The 21,280-nt window shown below is 43.7% G+C and overlaps 1 protein-coding gene across 1 annotated transcript in view; it reads left to right on the top strand.

Moving 5' to 3' along the window:
• Window positions 1–18,914, top strand: part of LOC136150869 (coiled-coil domain-containing protein 162-like) — a 37,480-nt gene extending 18,566 nt beyond the window's left edge. Inside the window, exons 5-15 of the mRNA XM_065911685.1 lie at window positions 3,669–3,818; window positions 4,392–4,454; window positions 5,096–5,263; window positions 6,125–6,226; window positions 7,121–7,273; window positions 7,517–7,651; window positions 8,251–8,403; window positions 9,611–9,820; window positions 11,502–11,622; window positions 16,863–16,987; window positions 18,725–18,914. Coding sequence (XP_065767757.1) covers window positions 3,669–3,818; window positions 4,392–4,454; window positions 5,096–5,263; window positions 6,125–6,226; window positions 7,121–7,273; window positions 7,517–7,651; window positions 8,251–8,403; window positions 9,611–9,820; window positions 11,502–11,622; window positions 16,863–16,987; window positions 18,725–18,811 — 1,467 coding nt within the window. The 3' untranslated portion in view covers window positions 18,812–18,914. The remainder of the gene's footprint in view (window positions 1–3,668; window positions 3,819–4,391; window positions 4,455–5,095; window positions 5,264–6,124; window positions 6,227–7,120; window positions 7,274–7,516; window positions 7,652–8,250; window positions 8,404–9,610; window positions 9,821–11,501; window positions 11,623–16,862; window positions 16,988–18,724) is intronic.
• The last annotated feature ends 2,366 nt before the right edge of the window (window positions 18,915–21,280 follow it).

Here is a 21,280-nt window from a genome sequence, read left to right as displayed (position 1 = left end):
TCTGGTTCTTATGGAACCCAGGGGCCTGCCTTGGAGGGGAAGTTGGCAGATGAAGGCCCTTGATGCTGCACTTTGACACTGAGCTGACTCTTAGTGGCCAAGGAAGGCAGGGATGAGTTGCAGAACAACTTTTGAGAAGCAAATTTCTCTGAGACCTCATAGAAGGATTGTGCCAAGGGAAGCACGTAGGCTCCAGCCCCACAATAGATGTTTCTCTGGCAACTCCACTGCTGCTCTGGGGGACCGGGCACCGTCTGCAGAAGCAAAGGTCATGTGCAGAGAGGGACTGCCGGGAACTGGGAGTCTCCCTGCACCTCTCTGTCACCTGTCAGCCATGGCTGCCTGTCTGCCCCGCTCAGACATGGTCCACGTTCCAAGTGCCCACTGCAGACGTGCTGGCGGGGCCCTTACGCCTCTCCCTGCCCGCACACTCACCCTCTGTGCCATCCCCTTGAGCTGATCTTTCAGCCCAGGCTCCTAATGCCTTAGTTGAACCGCTGCAGGGAAGGAAGCAACACAATTTCTCTGGCCTCTAGAGATGCTCTGGGGAGTCCTGGCCATTCTCACTTCTTTGGTATAACACGGACTTACCCAAGGCTTCCTTAACCTGGGCTGGTTCAAATAGCATGCTGGCTAAAAGAGGATGGCAGAGGGCCACGGTGGTTCGAGCCTGCGTTTCTGTTTGTTTGGGATCCTTTATCTGCAGTGGTTATGGAGGGTTAGTTTGAGAAGTGTGCCCTGCTGAAGAGCTGTGGAGGCCCTGTTGGCACACTGGCACTGCTGCCCAGGGCAGTGAGGGGTGAGTCAACTGTGGCTGACTCCAAGCACTGGGCCCCACCCACCTGGCTGAGGTCACTGGCCACACTCTGCTGGCCTCCAGTGCAGTCTCATGACTTCTCAAGTCTTCAGGCTTTCATTGTACTCAGTCCAAGAAGTGTTTCCTCTGTGGATGCTAATCCACGTAGCCTTGGCCCTGTCACCATAAAGAAGATGAGGTCCAGGGGATGGAATCTTGGTATTCTTTGCCTTGGAAGCAGCAGCTGACTCTGGCTGTCCTACTGCTTACTTGCCAGGGGCAGGATGAATTGTCCTCACCCCCCTCAGCTGAGGGACCCCCTTGAGGAGGCCCTGGAGAGTGAGGGAGGGAGGCTGAGCACCACCCCTGACTGCCTGGCTTCAGCTCATAAAATCTTCTGAGACATTCCATTCTGCGTGTCTTGAGTGCATTCCTGCCAAGTTGCTGCAGTTGATAACTTTTACCAAAGCTTTGCTAGTTTTTAATTAGTATATATGTTTTATTAATACATATATTTTATATCTAATTATTTTAATTATATATACATTTTGTGAGTATATTAGAAAATAGAAATATGTATTAGAAAACACAGTCATTAGCTTACCCTCATTGATAACCACTATTGTTATTTTGGTGCCTTTCCTTCCAAGCTTTATTTGTAACTTTTTAGAATTCATGTACTTTTTAAACAAAATAAGATTATTCTATTTGCCTTTCTGTTATGGTGTATTTGACTATATGTTATGAATATGTTTCGTTGTCAACAAACATACATCCACATCACAGTTTTTGGTGGCTGTTTAGCATTTTCCTGTGTAGATGAATGAGCAGATTCAACCTGTTTTCCATTATTAAGCACTTTAGGTTGTTTCCAATTTTCTTTTCTGTTGGAAGGACTACTATAAAGAACATCTATTAACATATATTTTTGTGTATAACTTTTATCATTCTCTAAAGATAAATTCCTAGAAGAGGCATTGCTAGGTCAAAGAGCATGAATATTTTAAAATCTTTTCATAGATGCTGCTAGTCCGCCCTCCAGAATACCTTGCTCATTTCCCCTCCCATCAACAGTGATGAGCAAACCATTTTTCTCACTCCATCAGTACTGGGTTTTATCACTATGTGCCACCTCTGTTAATTTGCCTCAACAACTCAGCTGGCAAAGCCTGTCTCTGCTCTCTCTGGAGGTCAACGGCACGGAGGTTGCACTGATGGGACGGTGTCACCAGGATAATCAAATCAGAGCCAGGGGGACCACGCCAGGCTGGAAGGGAACCTAGTTTCTACAGCAGACTTCCAGGGAGCCTAGAGCTGTCCTGACACTGGAGGTGTCACACGTAGTCACTGCATCAAGTGAGCAGGCTGAGTCTTGGAGTGGGCCCCACACACACGGACACACTTACTGATACATGTAGAGAGACACATGAGACCTATATGGATACTCACAGGTGGAAACATATGCAGAGAGGTACAGACACACACAGACATGCATTTGTGAATACAGACACACATACAAATGGACACAGCACACTGGCTGATACAGACATGCAGAGACACGCAAGCCCTCCCGTGGACATGCAAGTGCTGGTAAGGTAGATCTGCCATACTGCCCACATATTGGCTCCCGTTTCTCTTGGAACCTAAAACTAAGTCTGCCTTGGAGGGGTAGACTTTTCCTCTGTTCCTTAATGGCCATTTCTTCAAAAAGGTGTTGAAAGGGAAGAAATGGGACAGCCTAGAGAGTGAGCACTATGGCCCTTTGGCCAAGGCAAGAGGAGCCCCTGTCAGATGCCCCACTTCAGAGGCCCCTCTGGCTCTTCTCCAGCCCCACTGTTCCCCGCAGGAAATCCTCACAGCCAAGGGGATGCCCCCACTCAGATCCCTGGCTTCCCTTCTGGACCATGCTCCAGACACCTGGGGCCATGGGATTCCCTGAATCCGGGGCCTTGTCCCCAGATCATCCTCCCCAGAGAGAGAGTGGACCTCACCACCTGTGTGCACACTCTGGCCTGTGGCGTAGACGAGGACAGCTGTGCAAGGGTAGGGACAGCTGTGGTGTCTGCTTACACATATACAACCCTCCCCCCAACCAGTCGCACCATGTGATGTGAGGGCAAAGGTAGAGAGCAAGAGGGTCAAACTGTAAACTATGCATTGGGGCCTACTTCTCCCCCAAGTAACCATATCTCAGCACTGAACTCAGAGTTGTCCAAGAATGATAAAATCAAACCTGGTCTCCCAAGTCATTTGAAGGTCTGTTTGTCAAAGTGGAAGAATTAAACATTTTCAGTTTAATAGTTAGTCTGGTTTATAACTGTTAAATATTTAAGACACTTAGACATCTGGAATGTGAGCCTCCATCTGTACCTTTTTTAAAAAATGAAGAATAATTGCTTTATAGTATTGTGTTGGTTTCTACCAAACATCAACAGGAATCAGCCATAGGTTTACCTATGTCCCCTCCCACTTGAGCATCCCTCCCACCTCCCTCCCTGTCCCAGCCCTCTAGGTTGTTACCGAGCCTGGTTTGTGTCTCCTGAAATATACAGCAAATTCCCATTGGCTATCTATTTTACATGTGGTAATGTATGTTTCCGTGTTACTCTCCATACATCCCACCCTCTCCTTCCCTCCCCCAACCCAGCCGTGTCCATAAGTCTGTTCTTTATGTCTCATTTGTACTCCTATCCTTGACCCTGCGGATGTTAGGACCAGACCGGAAAGAGAAGCTTGCAAGGCTGACGCCAATGTTTTCCGATGGAGGATGAATGGAAGTGGGTCTGTGAGCCAAAGCAACATGTGCCGTGAGCACTTGTGTGGTGGCGCTGCCCTGGGGTAGCTGTTGTGAGTGACGCCCCTTCCCTTTCAGGTCACGTTCAGGAAAGACCACCTTGAGGCCTGCCTCCTTTCCCTGGGTTGTGATGTGATGGCCAGAGAACGCAGCAACTTTGAGAGCTACTCCATGTGTTACGAGCATATATTGGAGCACGTTAGACAGAAGCTCTGCCAGAAGGAGCAAGTATGTTCCCAGACAGATGAGAAATACACCGGGGAAGGTGTGGGTAGGGAGGCCCAGGAGTGACACCACAATGCAAGAGGTGTTCTTAATGTAAGAATTGAGGGTAAATGGTACTCTCCAAATTTCTTTTCTTATTGGCTTATTTCCTTGGGCTCTGGTCTTCTCAGCTGGGATGGTGATGGCCCCAGCAGCACTGGGTTGTATGCTTTGGAGGCTTCTAGTGGGGAATATAAGAGGTGAACAACAAGGCAGCTGGCCCTTTGGAGAAGATCCTCAGCTGACCTCCCCACTCTCAGCAAACACAGGGAACTTTGTGCTGTTCCTGGTCCAGCAAGAAGCCAGGATCCCTGAGTAAAACTGTCTTCAGGATGCACATCGTGGGTCTCACTGATGAGACCATCTTAAAATGAGATCCTATCCCAAAGTGCAGTGGGGCAACAACTATAGTCCTGGCTCCAGTTGGAGCTTGCGGATCTCAAAACGAAGCACCAGTAACACAAATGAGAGAAGTCTGGAGCATGTTGTACTGAATAAATGTTTGAGTTCGGCGGTGCACTGTTTTTTCCTCTTCAGGAATTAGACATTATACGAAGAGGTCAAAGTCCACCTGAAGACAAGGCTGGTCAGGTAGGCCAGGTATTACTCTAAAAACTTTCTTCTCCATTTTTCAAATCCACAGTCTCAGCAGTAGTGAGACATGGGACATGCTGCTCTCATCTTCTTGTGCCTCTTCCTGTAGAAATGCTATCAATGACTGGTCCCCTGCAGAGACATCCAAAGAGTGTGTACTTTTTAAGCAATGAGACTTTTTTCCCTTAGTTTTTTTGGTGACTCTTGTTATTTTTTATTGTTTTGTTTTTTCTTTTTATTGTTACTGGTTGTGGTGGTGGGGGGGTGTGTTTTCTTCTCAGGTCAGCGTGCCATCTGAGGAAAAAGTAGTTAGGCTAAGGTGTCAAGGGGAGGCCAGTTTGGAAATGGAAGCCAAGACAGTTGAATTATTTTCTCCATAGGAAAAGTGCCTAAGTAGCATTTCTTCTGAGTTCATTCATTCGTCAACCATTTACTGAGCACCTACTATGTGTCTGGGACTGTTCTGGGACCCTTAAACCTTCCTTAGCTTCGTCTGCCTGTACTTGCACAACAAGATATTCACCTTCTTCATTGGGCCCAAAGCAGAATGCCAATTCAACATTGATATACAAAGAACTCTTTCTGCAGTGGCTATTTGGAATTCCTGAGTTATTTCCCATTAAGAAAAAAAATATTTTTGCCACTAGGTTGCAGAACTCAGTCATAATATGATCATGGAAATCACTGCCCTGAGAGCCCGACTCACGGATTTGGAGGAGGAGAATCTAAATCTCAAAAAGCAAATTAGAAAAGAGGTCCAAGAAGAATATGAAGCATTAGTCCAAGCTTTGTTTGTGACATGTTTGCACATCAAAGTAAGTGACCTGGGTGGGATGTCTGGACAGTCCCATGGAGACCCAGGTGTCCCTGACTTCCATGGTGGCTATACAGAGGGGTCAATAACAGAGTGGGCTTTGTGACAAGAGATTGTTGGGTCCAAGGATGCTCCAGCTCTAGGCTCTCACTGAAGAAAGTGAGTCAGCGATGGGAGGTCGTTATTTTACCAAAAGAGACACTGAATTTTAAATAATTTAGATATTTGCTATTTTTCTCACTCTACTGCATTGTTACCATCTGATTGCTGTTGAGGCAAGGGGGAGTTCTTCTCCCAAACCCCAACAGTTTTATGTTACTCTTTTGTCTACTGAATGACCATCTAAAATAGGAGAAGGCAGTGCTCTGGGCCAGGCCAAGCCCCAATGTAGGTAGCAACAGCTACCTCCTAGGAGCTCACTGGGCAGATTCAGAATTTGAATCAGCTTTTGAAAATTTTACAACCCTCAAAACTCCCACTAGCTGGACATATACAGTGTCAGGGAACTGTCGACCTGTCGGTAAAGGTCCACTCAGAAGAGGAGTGATGGGTGCACATGTGCCCACAGCACTGTGGAAGCCTATCACTGTCTTATGACTTCTGAGCAGCTGTAAGATGGAGACCCATGCCTAAAACAGGGCATTATGGAGCCTGGTCCAGCTGCCCCACAAGTGAGAATTTCAGTACAGCCATACCTCCCCCAAATCTGCCCCCTTCCCTGCTATCAGACGTTCCCCAGAGCTAGCCGCATGTGGGTCCTTCCATTACTCCCTCCTCCCAGGGGATTCCAGGGTGGTTCCTGGACGTGTTCCATTGAGAGGAGTTTCCACTGAGCCTCTCTGCCTTTATCTGGTTATTCCAGAGACGACTGAACATCGCTTCTTACTGTGAAGTGTCCATAAAGTGCTTACAAATTTTAAGGAATCCAAACCAACTTGCATTGGGCGTGGCACTGCAGCGAAGTGTAAGCAGACAGTGAAGTCTAGAATTTACTAAGCCATCTTTCAGGTGTGAAATTGTTTAAAAAAATTTCTTAGGTTCCTTTTAGCTTCTGTCAGATTCCAAGACAAGAAATTCTCTACTTGTCTCAGGCTCAACTAGTTGCACAAGGCCCTGGAGGTAAGGAATCCCTGTTTAACCCCAGGGTCCCAAGGAGGTGGTGAAGCTTTTGCTGTGTGGTCACTAGCCAAGCTTTCTGCTCTGTCTCCTGGCACTAACCTCCTGTTTCCCCTCCAGGGAAGTGGTTCAGAAGTGACAGGACACCCCACAGTCACTCCTTACCCAAGGATTCTGGGTCTTCAAGTTGTACTAAGCAGTGAGCAAACTGTTTCACCATAAGCTGTTAGCCACAGCCACTCAGAATGAACGGGCTGTTTGATGAGATTTCTGCTGGAGCCTAGAGAGGAAGGCAGCCGGCCTGATTCCTTCCTCTAATGTGTCTATTTTAATGGAGTTCCTTGTTAGTGGCTCATAGAAAGTGTTTTATCTGCTCAGATTCTGCTGAGTAAACCTCATAGCAAAAATCCCTAGGTTCAAATTCCCAAGTAACCCTTTGTGTGTGTTTCTGGTGAGGGGGAATGGGAGGGTGATTTGCTTTTCCACCTGTGACTCCCATTCTTCTGCCTCCTTGGTGTCTGACAACCACAGGCTCTAAGATGTGCAGATGATGAAGCCCTGCAGGTTGAGGACAACACTAAAGGACTAAAGGGGCCACAAGTGACACTTTCAGACAAAACCCGATGGAGTAATTGTTTGGCAATGACGTTTCAATGTGAAATCATTCCTAAAAGTTGAGTTTTAGAAGGCAGAATGACTCTTCCTCAACTGCCCTTCCTAAACCTGAGTCTGCACTTTGCAGGAGAAGTTGGATGAGAATCAGCTTAATTTGATCCAGAAAGTGTGTGAGCTCATCGGCGAAGTAAGAACAGAAGGGATTGACAACATGAAAAGCCTAAAGAAGAAGTGGGGCTCTGCCAGGCCTGACGAAGAAATGAAAGAAAATCCAGCCAAAGTATGTGATTTCACCTAAGAGTGGGGTATCAGCACTTCATTCTAGCGTCTGACCCTGCCGCTTGCTTGGGTTGCATTCCTGTTCTGTTTCCCAGAGAAAGCCTGTGTCAGGCGTTTTAAAAGGGCACTGGGGCCCACTGCACAATTGTCTCATCTTTTGGAAGGCACGTTTCTGACGTTAGGATTTATGTCCTTCCTGAGAAAAGTGCTGGGGGCAGCCTTTTCTGAAATTGAGCCTTCTAAGCAGGAGCAGCTGCAGGCCTTGGAGCAGGACAACTGCGACCTGGCTGCCCTGGTGCGCAAGCTGAGGAGTCTGGGCCATTGGAGGCTGGTGGCGCGGCAGGCACACTTCCGGGGCCAGCTGAGCAGGGCTGAGAAGGTGAGCGCTGCGGGAGGGAGGCCCCGCCCAGCCAGGGGGAAGGGTGGCACTGGCCTCCCTGGATGCAGCTGCCGCGCTGGTGTCAGGGAGCAAGACCCACGGACCACCCTAAAGAATCTGACAGTTGCGGATTTCCTGGGAACTGGGAATATCAGAGCCTGGGGAGGAATAGGAAAGAGCCAGAAGCAAATGGCAAAGAACAAATGAGAGGACAGATCAGAGAGTTTAGCACAAGGAAAGGGAAAAGATGGAGTTGGCAAACTTTGTCAAAGCACTGCAAATCTTTGGGTTTCAAACATGATTATCAGTGGGAAATGCAGTAACAGTAAGTTGAAAATCTGTTTTAAGGAAAATTGAAACTAAAGCACATATCAGTAGTGGTTTGGAAACTTTGACTTACTGTTTCCGAAAGTCTTTATTTACTCTGATCTGTCACACTGTTCTTAACTTTTGGAAATTAAGGAGTCAGTGGCCAGTGGGAGCTCTATGCTTCCAGAAATTTCAAAGAATGATGGATGATGGTTCAGAGACTGCTTGTGAAACTGAAAATGTGGAAAGGAAACTCATATCCTACCTTACTGTGTTTGGGATGTTCACAGGAAGCTGTGCAAACTAAAAAAGAGTGTTTGAACATCAAGCTAATGGCCGAACAAGAAGTGGTTTTATTTCGTCAACAGCTATTGGCTCTAAGGCAGGCCCTGGCTAGGGCTCAGGCGGACAATGTGAAGATGTGTAGGCAGCAGGAGAATCAGGTATTGAGCTCAGAACCCCTCTTCCTCCCTCTCTGTGAACACGTTCTGGCCAGGAGACGCGGCACTGAGCTGCCTGTAGCAGTCACCAGAGTGCCGCAGTGTGAAGCTGGGCCGACGGCACTGCTGGAGAAAGAGGGCCTGGACCCCAGCTTCCCTTCTCCCTCCTTTCAGCCCAGAGATCAGGGGCATGGCCAAAAGGCTTTTGTTGTTATTCATACTTGGCTAAAATGGTGAAATACTGCTCATATCTAAGATTGATCACTCTCTCTCTCTCTCTCTGTGTTTCTCTGAGTATTTTTTTACCCAGAGAGCATCTGGGGGTCTGAATCTCTGCCTCTAACACCTTCCTTTCATGCTCCAAGAATGTTTTCTATGAGTGTGGTCCAGCCATCAGCATTATGCCCCAAGCAGAGAGTCTTGGTTCCTTTCCTGGTGACCCACACTAAATCTTAATTTCAGACGTTACTGCTGCTCTAAAGAACTGGCACCAAAATAAAGACTTTTTAAAATCTAAGCTCTTAATAACTGTGCCAACCCTCTGAGCATAAATGAAGCAGAGACCTTAGGTTTAGAGAGACAACAGCTGAGTTTAAATAACAGCCTAGGAAACAGCCTGGGCGTATTTTAAGACATAAAATATAATCTGTTCCTTTTGGACCCTAATTCCTCCATTATGGTGTGCCAGTGAGCTATGATGTATGATTATGTGAGGTCACCCTACAAATATTAATCCTCATTATTAACATAATATTATAAGTAAGGATCAACCTTCTGGTAACTGTTGATTAGAAAAATTTCAGAACAGAACCAAATTATTACTGCTGTTTTCAACCATCTGCAACCTGGCTTTTCCCAGACTTTTCTAGAAGTCAGAACAGAGGCAAGATTAGTGCCTCCTTTGCCCACTCTCTGTACGTATTGCATCGCCCCATTCTCCCCAGGTCTAGCCCTTCCATTGCTATCACGTGATAAAGGTGTAGCGACACGCAGATGCGGTCTATAGTAGATATGACTGTTCGGTCTTGCTGCTGGTTGGCACAAGACAGGAGAGAATGGCTGGAACGTAGTGCCTGAACCCAGGTACATGTCACACGATTCTGCCCCTGGGTTTTAACTGAGGGGACAGTTGTGTTGGCCAACGTGTCATTCCCTCTGCTGAGAAAGACCATGTGCCTTTCTCCTTTCCTTTGGCTGTTTCCTGCCGCAGGCACAGTTGCTGAAAGAGTTAGAACACAGAGTGACCCAGGAAGCTCTCCACAGGCAGCAGCTGGATTTAATGAAAGCCTCCAGCATGGAGAAGCTCTTAAAGGATGTGGAGCAAAAGGAACAGCACCTGCAGCTCCTTACTGAAGATGCCAAGAGGGCTTCTAAACTGGGCCAGCTGCAGCAGAAGAAAATTCAGAGAGAGCTCCGACAGGTAACTCCAGTGAGAGGTAGCAAGTCAGGACGCACCGGCCAGAGTGGTTTCCTTCTTGTCCTCTCCACACCTCTCTTGCCTCCACAGCAGTGTTCCTTACCTTGGTCACTCCCAGGAACAGCAGGGAAATGGAAATATCTATACCTGGGTGATTGTTCAGGCTGCTTGTGAGCAAAGATGATGGCTTGAGTGCCATGAGGCCCAGAATCTTGGCATCTTTGTCACCCACTTGGAAAGCATATTTCCACATGGCTCTAATCTTTGAGCTAGGAGGGATCTTTTAGAAAATCCTGACAAGTAATCTGGAAAAGCAGCAAGTATTATTGTAAGGGAATTTTATTCATGGTGTTTCTGGAATTGTAGAAATAAAAAAGGAAAGGCTGAAGTGGTTTCCAGACCCAGTATGTTCTTCAATATACCCCACAGCAGAAAAAAAAAAAAAAGGAAATAATGTACATGTGGACTAATGCAAGTTCCAACAAAAGAGACCACAGAATGAAATTCAACACAAAAGGAGAAATAAAAAAACCAAAACAGTACTTTCTTGGGCAGGTGTTTCACACATATTCATTGAACAAATAAGTCAATTAATTCCCCAGATATATTAGGAAACAGAAATCAGGTTAAATGAAGGAAGTCAGTAAGGGGAATTTTACAAAATAAATGACCAAAAAAGGATTAAAAATGTAACCTCTCACAGTTCAGGAGGCCAGAGTCTGAAATCAAGGTGTGGGTCCCTCCAGGCGGCTCAGGCAGAACCTGCTCCGTGGCTCCCCTGGCTGCTGGCGGCTGCCCACAGTCCCCGGTGTCCCTCCACGGGCAGCTGCATTTCTCCATCCGGCCTTCTTCCCTAAATCTCTCTGTGTGTGCATTTGTGCTCGCTGCACTGTTTATGAATTCATCAGCATTCGATTTAGGGCCCTCCCTTTAATCTAGTATGACTTCATCTTACTCACGTCTACAAAAACTATTTTCAAATAAGGTAACATTTTGAGGTTCCAGGTGTCCCTGACAGTGTCCCTGAGACACTATTCAACCTGTTACACTATTACTTTTTCATAATTAAAAACAATTAGGAGATGATAAGAAATAAATTTAAAAAGAAAAAAATGCCTGTGATCTATGCAGACAAGTCACTTTGGACATAGAGACTCTCTGACCAACGGACTCTGGGTCACGGGTGCAAGGGGAGAGCAAACATGAAGTTGTCTTCTGGATGTGGGCCTTGTGTCAGGCCTGGAGATGGTGCTCAGTGCATTCCCTGCAGATGATTAGTTGAACTTAGAGGTCTGGGAGAGAGATCAAATCTTTGCTTGAAGCCATGCAGGGGTCCCACAGGCACTGGGGCTTGGCCTACAAGGTCCTCTGTGAACTGGTTCCTCTCCCCTCCCTGCTTCTCCTCTGATAAAAGATAACTTTTGTGAGTAAACTTCTATTGTAAGGGGATAAAGTGTTCCAAGGGCTGCCTCTGTTCCTCACTGATTAAGTTCTTGACGTTCCTGGTGCTGCTGATTTTCACAAGGCTCAGTTGAGCCTGACCAGAAATTTTTTTTATATTCCTGGGATAGCTTTGGTCCCACACTCTCCCTGTCAATCCCCCTACCCCACCCTTCACAGTGAACTGATGGAACAGTTCTGCTTCCCAAAAGCATTTCTGCTTCTCAAGCACTTTTCCACTCAGGTGAGAAGCCGGCTTGCCCATGAGCATAGTGTGAAGCTGGATGCTTTCCAGTGGGTAGAAGAGCTACAAAGTCAGCTTAATGATGCTGAGCAATCCTCCACCCAAAGGAACTCACCTGGAGGTAAGGATACCCTCTCTCTGGGTAGAATAAGCTCCCAGGGTCTTGGGTGGGGATTGAAAGAGGGTCCTGGGGACTAATGATAACAATCCACTGGCTATTAAGGGAGTGCTTCATATTTGTTGAATGAATGAATGAACCTTTATTCTCATTTGCAGTTAGAACTTTCTATTTTAATTAACATTGGAGTACTGATATTCTGTATTTAAAGGTTTCAATCATAAAAACTAGTTCAAGCTAAAATATGTCACCTAAAGAAGACTGAGTACATCACTAGATTTTGAAGCAAGCTAACACCTTAGGAGAATAGAGGAGTAGAATTTGCCATCCTAATGTGTCTCTTTGGCATAAAGTTTTAAGCTGATTATTTTTGAGAAAGAGCAGACATGGGAAGGGAGTTGCCCTTTTGTAAGAAATGTTTACAGTTTTAAGAGCATCTTTTTTTTTCAGTACAAGGAAGGATGACCAAATCTCTAGAAATTTATGGAAAAGACAAATCTGTGTAACAATGTTACCCTTATGTGTTGTGCTTTTCCTGGTAACCTCTCATAACTGACTTTCCCCCATCCTCAACATCTTCTGTCTTTAGCTGAGGATGGCATTTAAGTTGAGAGCTTCAGGAATGCTGCCAAATTACTCAGTTTTCCTAGGCCTCTCCTATGTGCTTGTTGTTGTTCAGTCACTAAGTCAGGTCTGACTTTCTCTGATCCCATGGACTGTAGCCCACCAGTCTCCTCTGTCCTCCACTATCTCCTGAAGTTTGCTCAAATTCATGTCCGTTGAGTTGGTGATGCTATCTAACCATCTTATCCTCTGCTGTCCCCTTCTCATTTTGCCTTCAATCTTTCAGAGTCTTTTCCAATGAGTCAGCTCTTCACATCAGGTGGCCAACATTTTGAAGCTTCAGCTTCAACAATAGTCCATTCAGTGCATATTCAGGGTTGACTTCCTTTAGGACTGACTGGTTAGATCTCCTGCAGTCTAAGGGACTCTCAAGAATTCTCCAGCACCACAAATGGAAAGCATCAGTTCTTCAGCCTCAGCCTTCTTTATGGTCCAAATCTCAAATCCATATATGACTACTGGAAAAACCATAGCTTTCACTATACAGACCTTTGTTGGCAAAGTGATGTCTCTGCTTTTTAATATGCTGTCTAGGTTTGTCATATATTTTCTTCCAAGGAGAAAGTGTCTTTTAATTTCATGGCCGCAGTCACCATCTGCAGTGATTTTGCCCAAGAAAATAAAATCTGTCACTTCTTCCACTTTTCCCCCCTCTATTTACCGTGAAGTGATGGGTCTGGTTGCCATGATCTTAGTTTTCTGAATGTTGAGTTTTAACCCTGCTTTTTCACTCTCCTTTCTCACCCTCATCAAGAAGCTCTTTAGTTCCTCTTCACTTTCTGCCATTCGAGTGGTATCATCTGCATATCTGATGTTGTTGATATTTCTCCCAGCAATCTTGATTCCAGCTTGTGAGTCATCCAGCCTGGAATGTACTCTGCATATAAGTTAATTAAGCAGGGTGACAACATACAACATTGTCGTACTCCTTCCCAATTTTGGACCAGTCTGCTGTTCCATGACCAGTCCTAACTGTTGCTTCTTGACCTGCATGCAGGTTTCTCAGGAGACAGCCAAGGTCTCTAAGAATTTTTCCACTGTTTGTTGTAATCCACACAAAGTCTTTAGTGTGGTCAGTGAAGCAGAAATAGATGTTTTCTGGAACTTCCTTGCTTTCTCCATGATCCAACAAATGCTGGCGAATAAATTGTGTGATTTTCTCCTGTTAATCTCGTATCAATTGAGTTCTTAGACCAGCCAAAAGAACCTAGAAGGGTAAAGGAAAATTCCTTCCTGACAGGATACTAGTGACCACATTTCTCAGATGTTATTCATAAAGTACATTATGATTCTTGGGTCTTAGGGGCTTGAGGAGTCTTATGGAAATGGCAATCAAAACAGCATTCTGGACAACACAGTCAGCGAGCAGCAATGGAATGGAGGCCAGAACCTGGGATGTCTCTAAACTAGCTTCCTCTTCTGTAAGATGAGGACTAAATAAATTCCAAGTTCTCTTCTAGGTCTATTAAAAATGTTACCCAATCAATAGCTACAATCAGCCTATTATTAAGGTCAGCTGGGCCTTTCCTTTCTGTTCCATAGCCCAGTCTGGTGGTTGACAATATGGACTTTGAAATAAGACAGCGAAGGTTAAAATCCTGCCTCTGTCACTGCTAGCTGTGTGACCCTGGACAGGTTAATTCACCTCTCTGTAAAATACCCACCTCAAAGATGAATTCTGAGGACTCTATGAAACAGTGGGTGTCTGCCACAGAGTATAGTAACACTAGGTCATTGTGCAAACGTTTGCTATTATACTTTCATACATGTGTGTCCTCCTTTATCTGTGTTTTCTTTTGGCCACTTACGGTGGTGTGAATGATGTGAGCAAACACTGTCAGAAGCAGAAAGATCATTTTCGAAGGTCAAGATAGTTTAGGTTTTCTAAGAAAAAGGCTGGACTTGTTGGTAAAGCCCAAGGGTACCCCCTCCCTGCCCATGCCTGCGGCCTGGACCCTAACAGTGGGACTGGCGTCCCCGACCCAAGCCCAGATCCAAAGAGGAAGAGTGTCAAGAGCACCCAAAGGCCCTATTTTGACCAATCGCCCTGAGTGATTCTGTACCTTCCACTATCCTCTACAGACTCCCTGGGGTTTTCTGTTTCTCCCTTTCCCCTCTGCCTCCACATGCCTCCAGCCTAGCCAAACATCTTTTAAATCCTTCTCCGAGTTAACACGTCCAATCACACTGCCATCTGTGTCCTCTAAGACCTGCACATTTACAAAGGAGGACCAGAGTCAGGCAGGAGGCACATGGGGAGAACCCTAATTACCAGGATAGGAATGCAGCAGGAATGAAAGAGAAGTCTCTTTTTCAGGAAGCAGAGGTAGAAGTTACTCGCAGGTCTCAGCCCCCATCTGTCCCCTTCTGCAGTGATGGGAGGGGGTTTGCTCAGGACTTTCTACATGTTGTCTGTTGAGGAAGAAATGCACAACCTGAGTTGTGATTAAGGTTTATTTGGGGAGCTTACTAGGGTTTTTGCTGAAAAAAAATCATGTATTTGAACATCATAACATTACTGCTAATCACAAAAAAACAAGTTAATGATTTTAGTGTTTGTGTGTGGGAAGATGCAAGAATCTTATTAATAACTGAGTAGTCTTTCATTGTAGTATATACATATACGGCACATATTCTTTATCCACTCATCCGTTGATGAGCACTTAGATTGCCTTCATGTCTTGGCTGTTGTAAATACTGCTGCTATGCTATCTTTTCAAATTATAGTTTTCTCTGTGTATATGCCCAGGAGTGGAATTGCTGGATCATATGGCAACTATTTTTAGCTTTTCAAGGATCCTCCATACTGTTTCCCATAGTGTCTGTACCAATTTACATTTCCATCAATAGTGAAGGGTTCCCTTTTCTCCATACCCTCTCCAGCATTTATTATTTATAGACTTTTTGACGGTGGCCATTCTGACTAGTATAATACCTCAGGGTAATTTTGATTTGTATTTCTCTAATAATTAGCAATGTTGAGTATCTTTTCATGTATTTGTTGGTCATCTGTGTGTCTTCTTTGGAGAAATGTCTATTTAAGTCTTCTGCCCATTTTTTTATTGGGTTGGTTTTTCGTCATTGAGTGTATGAGTTGTTTGTATATTTTGGAAATTAAGCCCTTCCTTGTCAATCATATCCATTTGCAAATATTTTCTCAGTTTGTAGGTTGTCTGTTTTATGGTTTCTTTTGCTATGCAAAAACTTAGTTTGATTAGGTTCTATTGGTTTATTTTTATTTCTATTGCCTTGGAAGACTGACCTAAGAAAACATTGCTACAATTTCAGAGAATGTTTGACTATGTTCTCTTCTGGGAGTTTTATGGTGTCATGTCTTATATTTAAATCTTTAAGCCATTTTATTTTTGTGTATGGGGGTGTGAGGTAATGTTCTAACTTCATTGATTTACATGTAGTTGTCCAGCTCTCCCACCACCACTTTCTGAAAAGATTCTCTTTTCTCCAATGTATATTCTTGCCTCCTTTGCCAAAGATTAACTGATCATGGGTGCATGAGTCTCTTCCTGAGCTCTATTCTGTTCCACTGATTCATGTGGGCTTGATCAAGGCTTGTTTCTTGAGGACTGACTTCTCTCTGCATCTCTGGGCCCTGAGCATGCTGGGAGCAGACAGGAAGTAGGACCTTGGGAGGCAAGATGTCTGCCACCTCTGTAGCTTCCATCCTCCGTTCAAGCTCACATGGCAGGAGTGGGGAATGGGGAAGGGACTGGGCTGACTCAGGTCATGTGACCAATTTTGAACAAAGCACTGAAGCCAGAGACTGAGATGCCTGGTAGGCTTAGGCCCAGTTCACATGTTCTCCTGGAGCTGACGCGAAGGTCAGCTCACTCTCTCCTCCTCTTCACAGCAACTAGTTTATCATATTTACTCTTAATTGAAGTATTATTTACAGTATGTTAGCTTCAGATATACAACATAATGATTCAGTATTTTTAGAGATTATACTTTCTAAAAAGTTATTATAATACAGCAACTATTTTAAATCTCCATGGTTTCTGCAGACACTGTCCTACTCCTCCCCTATCAGATGGGAACTCCCTCTACTTCTTGTCCCTGGCCTACCTAAACCTAAACTCAGCTGCTTCTCCTTCCTTCCTGTTAAAATGGAAAAGGTGTTCCTTTTCCTCCCTGGGACAATCACTGTGATCAGCATCCCGTGGGGTTCTATCATCTCAGGGGCCTTGAGCTCATCTTTGTACATTCGTATTTCCCACCCATCTATCCTGATTTTGCAGTGAACAATGACTTGAGCATGTATGTGCCATCAGCATAAAATCCACCATAAAATTAATATCTGATCAGTTGCTTGAGCCAGAAATCAGAAAGCTATTCTTCCTTACCCTGCAAACCCAACTAATTACCAAGTCCTATTAACGTGAATATCTCAGTCTGTCTACTTCTACCCACAGGTTCAAGTAACCCATCATCTCTTTCACTTGGTCATAGACGCTCAGGCAAAAGACACTATCCATGTTTTGACATCTTCACTCAAAACTGATGAAGCTGAATCAGATACCCATTTTAAGCTCTAAAATTTTATGAATTAAACCTATACCTGTACATTGCAGAGATATAATTTAGCATTTTTCACATTACAGGCCTTATGTCCCAAGCTCACTACTCCCTAAGTTCTGCTTCCACATCATCCAGATACACCCAGCAACACCTTTTAAAGACTCAACTCATGGGCAGCAAAATAACAAGGATTCAAAGGCCAAAGACTGTAAGTAATGATAAATTTGATTATATGAAACAATGAAAAATATAAATATGAAATCATGGATTTAGGGTCACTTCAAAATTACATTAAAAATTGTGTATGAAGATCTTACCTCAATGGTTGGATATTAGAAAATATTCTGGGTTTCTCACTAAGGGAATTTGTCCATGAATTATTGCTGAATCAACATGTTCCTGCAGGAAGGAGGGTCTAGGGTTTCCTATTCTGCCAGCTTGATGGCATCACTCCTCAATAATAAAATTCTAATGCTGAAACAAGCCCAAAAGCACTTACTCAATTACAATTCAGTAAATGGGTGTGAAAGTCAGTACAACACCTGGACATGTTCTCTCAATTTTTTTTTTTTTCAATCATCTACAGTAATTAACTAGCAGTGCCACAGCCTTTGTGTTCCCTGGCAGAGCAGAAATAATTTCAGAAGTCAGCCTTAAAACATGCGAGAAATGCTTGGAATGCAGGTTAGGTTGAAGTATAGCACATATTTGAAGAATTTTTCTTTAACTGTTTCACCTCTTAGTTGATGTAAGACATCATTTGAATCCTCTTTCACCACCTTCTCTATGCTGCTTTAATAAGTATTACACTCTTTGCTCCATTGTTTTTCAGAATCCCCTCCAGAGAGGTATATATCTAACCAACACACTTAAGAATTCCTCTCCTCTTACCTTGAGAAAAGTTAAGAGGAAAAAATACGATCATTCTATCAGAAAATATACCATCCTAAGGCCACTTTTGAAGCCAATGGTCTAGTTATTGGACCAAAAGTTTGTTGCAGTATTTCCAGACATACAGTTAAAGGGGAGACACAGAGAGGGAAGAAGCCAGGTCAGGAACATACCCCACTGAGAACCTTGATCAAGTAGGGCTACATCATCAATGCCTGCCTTTTGCTTGACCCACCAATCTCTGTGCAGTCATCTTTCACCAAAAGGTGACATTCTACTACATGTCTATTTGCTTCTGCAAAAGCCCTTTCCAAAAGGAAGCGATGTTCTGTTGACCTGTATGGGACCACAACGGCTTTTAAGCTTTACTCTATCCATTTCACTCCCCAAAGCAAACGTTCCTTATGGGGCAGGTTGCTGATCACGACTCTTATGGTTGAGCAAGTTGCTAAGGAGCTAAGTGCATTAGCGGAGAAGCACTAGGTTTCAGATTTAGAAGGGTGATGGTCTAAGACCAATTGTTGGCTACATTACCCTATTAAATAAACTGTAGTAAGGAAGGAAGTGTCTTATTGGCCCATTGGCTTGTGTATAGTAGAGACCACCGGCAAAAAGCCTGAGGTCCAGGAAAGCCACAGAATCATCTGGAACCTCTTCAAATCTATCTAAGGTCTGACTTCTTAAACAAGGTCTATGAGACAAGTCGGGTAAATACAGACTGGGAGGAATTTATAGAGGGCTGAAATAAAAGACCACCACTGATTTTCTTTTAAAAGTAGCACTGCACTAACATAAATGATAAAACATTAAGGAATTTATTGATTTCTCCAAATATATCTTTCCTTCCTTAGCTGGATATGGCTTTCCATTAATGGATTCATCCCTGACTAGTTTCCTTTATAAACAAGAGGCAAAATATGTATGACAAGGCACGCTAGTCTAACCCAGACTGAACCAATGATCTAGGTCTCATTAGTGACTTGTAATGATGCTATAATTATTATTAATCATCTTTTTAAAAGGCTCTAATACCTACTTAATAATTATTTTGCAGGTACCTATTAAACACAAAAAAGGAACTGACCATGTCTTCCTACCCAATGTGGCAGATACTATTCAACTTTCAGCTTTTCAAGTTTAAACAGCTCCATCCAGAATCCCATTTAGACCTGATTGGTAATCATATAGCCTTTTTCCAAGTTTTATTTCTATGAGCATTTGAATGAATAAAAATGATTCTAAATTCCATTAAGCCTTTTATCTAAATTTTACCATATGTGAAGATAGTATGGGAAGAACTGAGATTATATGCTGAATGTCCCAAGTGAAGTAGGATTTGACCCTAAATTTTAATAATTGATTTGCATTTCTACATCCTAGGCCTTGCCTCTGGTCAACTAGCAGCCTCTTAATATGGGTTCTAAAGTTACTGATTAGGTGGGAGAACCGAGAGAGAGGGCATTGCTGGCCAGACAGTATTTATTAACAAGTGAAAAACCAGGTCAGAGACTAATCTAAGTAAATCTAAAGCACTTATTTCTATTTGTTTCACTTAAGAACACCATTCTCTGAAGTCTTTTTATTCTTCCTACAAACAGCAAAACCCTCTTCAGATTTTTGTAAAGTCCTAATCCAAGTCTTTTTGTTGAGACAGGAAAATTTATCTTGGGTAAAGGAATAAACATCAATAAATAGACAAATGGAACAGAAGAGATCAGAGAAACATATTTTACAGACATAAACATATATTAAATATCTAAATGCACACACACATGCACATGCAAATTTATTTCTGAAATGACATAAAAAACAAAAAGAAAGGTTGATGACTGAGATCAAAACTAAAAAATCAGCATGACCAAGTAAGATACCACTTAAGTTTCTCAGGTCCAAATTCACTCTTGTCTTCTATCAAGTAATGAATCTGGACCCTGCATACATGTCTTCTCTACCACCAGGCAGGATGTTAAGCTTTGGTAGTACAGGGTGCTGAAGGAAGAAGGGTTTCTCTTGGGTTCAGGGCTCCTCACCTAGGCAGGCACCTGCAGCTTCTGCCGTGCCCAACTCCAGCGGTGCACGGAGCTTCCCAGTGGAGTGCCACTGGCAGAGCACCTCCTGTGAAGGGGCTCCTCCCTTGCCCCCGCCCCCCACCCCACCCTTCACAGCCTCAGTGAACTCTACTATTCAGCCTTGGCCACATCTTCTCCAACGAAGTGTGGATATAAGCTCAGGAGGGTAGTGATGCACAAGGATAGTGAGAAAATAACAAGTGGTAATAGTAAGTCGAAGGACAAAGAAAACATTCTGATCTGCTGGTAGGAAATGGAAGGCAATCTCAGTGTGTTAAAATTTTCAAAGTGGAAACCCTAGGTGCAGGTGTCCACTTCTGTTTGCTCTAGAGAAACATTCACACATATAAGCAAGGTGGCAGGTACCAAGATATTCTTTAGAAAACAGTAAAATCTACAAATTACAACTTAATTGTTCTTCAGTAGGTAGATACTTACAATAGTCATACTACATATACCAACAGAGAATTTAAGAAATTGGCATAGCTAATGAGTGAAAAAAAGTTGCAGGATAATACTAAAATCAAAACTCACAGTATGTATTTTCTAAAGGTATGTTTAGTTGTGTGTATATAAACGCTGAGGGGGACAGTTTACCACCAAACCAGTTCTAGTAATTATCTCTGCAAAGTGGAGAGGACAAAGATGGGGAAGGGGCTGGGATGATCAAAGCAGACTTTACCTGTAATAGTTTAAGAAGAAGGAAAAAAGAATATGTATTTGTTACTTAGATAATTAAAAATGAAGACTTTAAACAGCGGTTTTCAACACACTGGACTTCAGCCAAAGGACACTGATCCTTGAAAAAAAGGAAACCACCAACCCAGCTTACTGCCTTGAATTTATAAGCCATGATGCAGTAAGGCAACACCTAGGCAGAGGTCAGTGGACTTTCCTGAGTTGAGGAGATGGAGCTGAGAGTTAAGGGAGATGAAAGCAGATAGAGTTCCCAGGGCAGAGGACCACGCAGAAGAGAACTACACAAAGGAGAACTCCAGAGACCTGCAGAAGGTACCCCTCAAGTATTCAACAACGTACTGGTCAGGACAGGTACATGAGGAAGCTATCCAAGGCGGGGGAAAGGTTTAGAGGAAATAGTACTTGGAACGCACACAAGGCTAGGAATAGAGGCTGTTTCCACTAACCAGAAAGCCTCTTAATCCAGGGAACACTGGGTAGATAATTAGCCAGTGCAGAACTGGGTAACAATTAATCCTAGGACAAATGTTCTGCTCTCTTAACAAAACTTAAAAAGCAAGATCTGACAGGAGCCAACTGCTGTCAAGAAATTTAACTATGTCCCAGAACAAAAATAACCAGCACCCAACAAGTTAAAATTTACATCTGGCATGCAATAAGAAACTACCAAGCATACAAAGAAACAGGAAAGTTATGACCTGTAGTGAGAAAAAAATCAATAGAAACTGACCCAGATGTTAGAAATTGTTACATGTTCAAAACATAAAGCTGGAATATGTGGAAATATGAAAAACAACCAAACTGAACTTTTAAACTTTTAAAAATGAAGACACCTGAAGTGA

This window comes from Muntiacus reevesi, chromosome 19, assembly GCF_963930625.1.
Source record: "Muntiacus reevesi chromosome 19, mMunRee1.1, whole genome shotgun sequence".
Lineage (NCBI taxonomy): Eukaryota > Metazoa > Chordata > Mammalia > Artiodactyla > Cervidae > Muntiacus > Muntiacus reevesi.
Note: the sequence above shows the minus strand (reverse complement) of the source record. Positions and strands in the feature narration are given on the sequence as shown.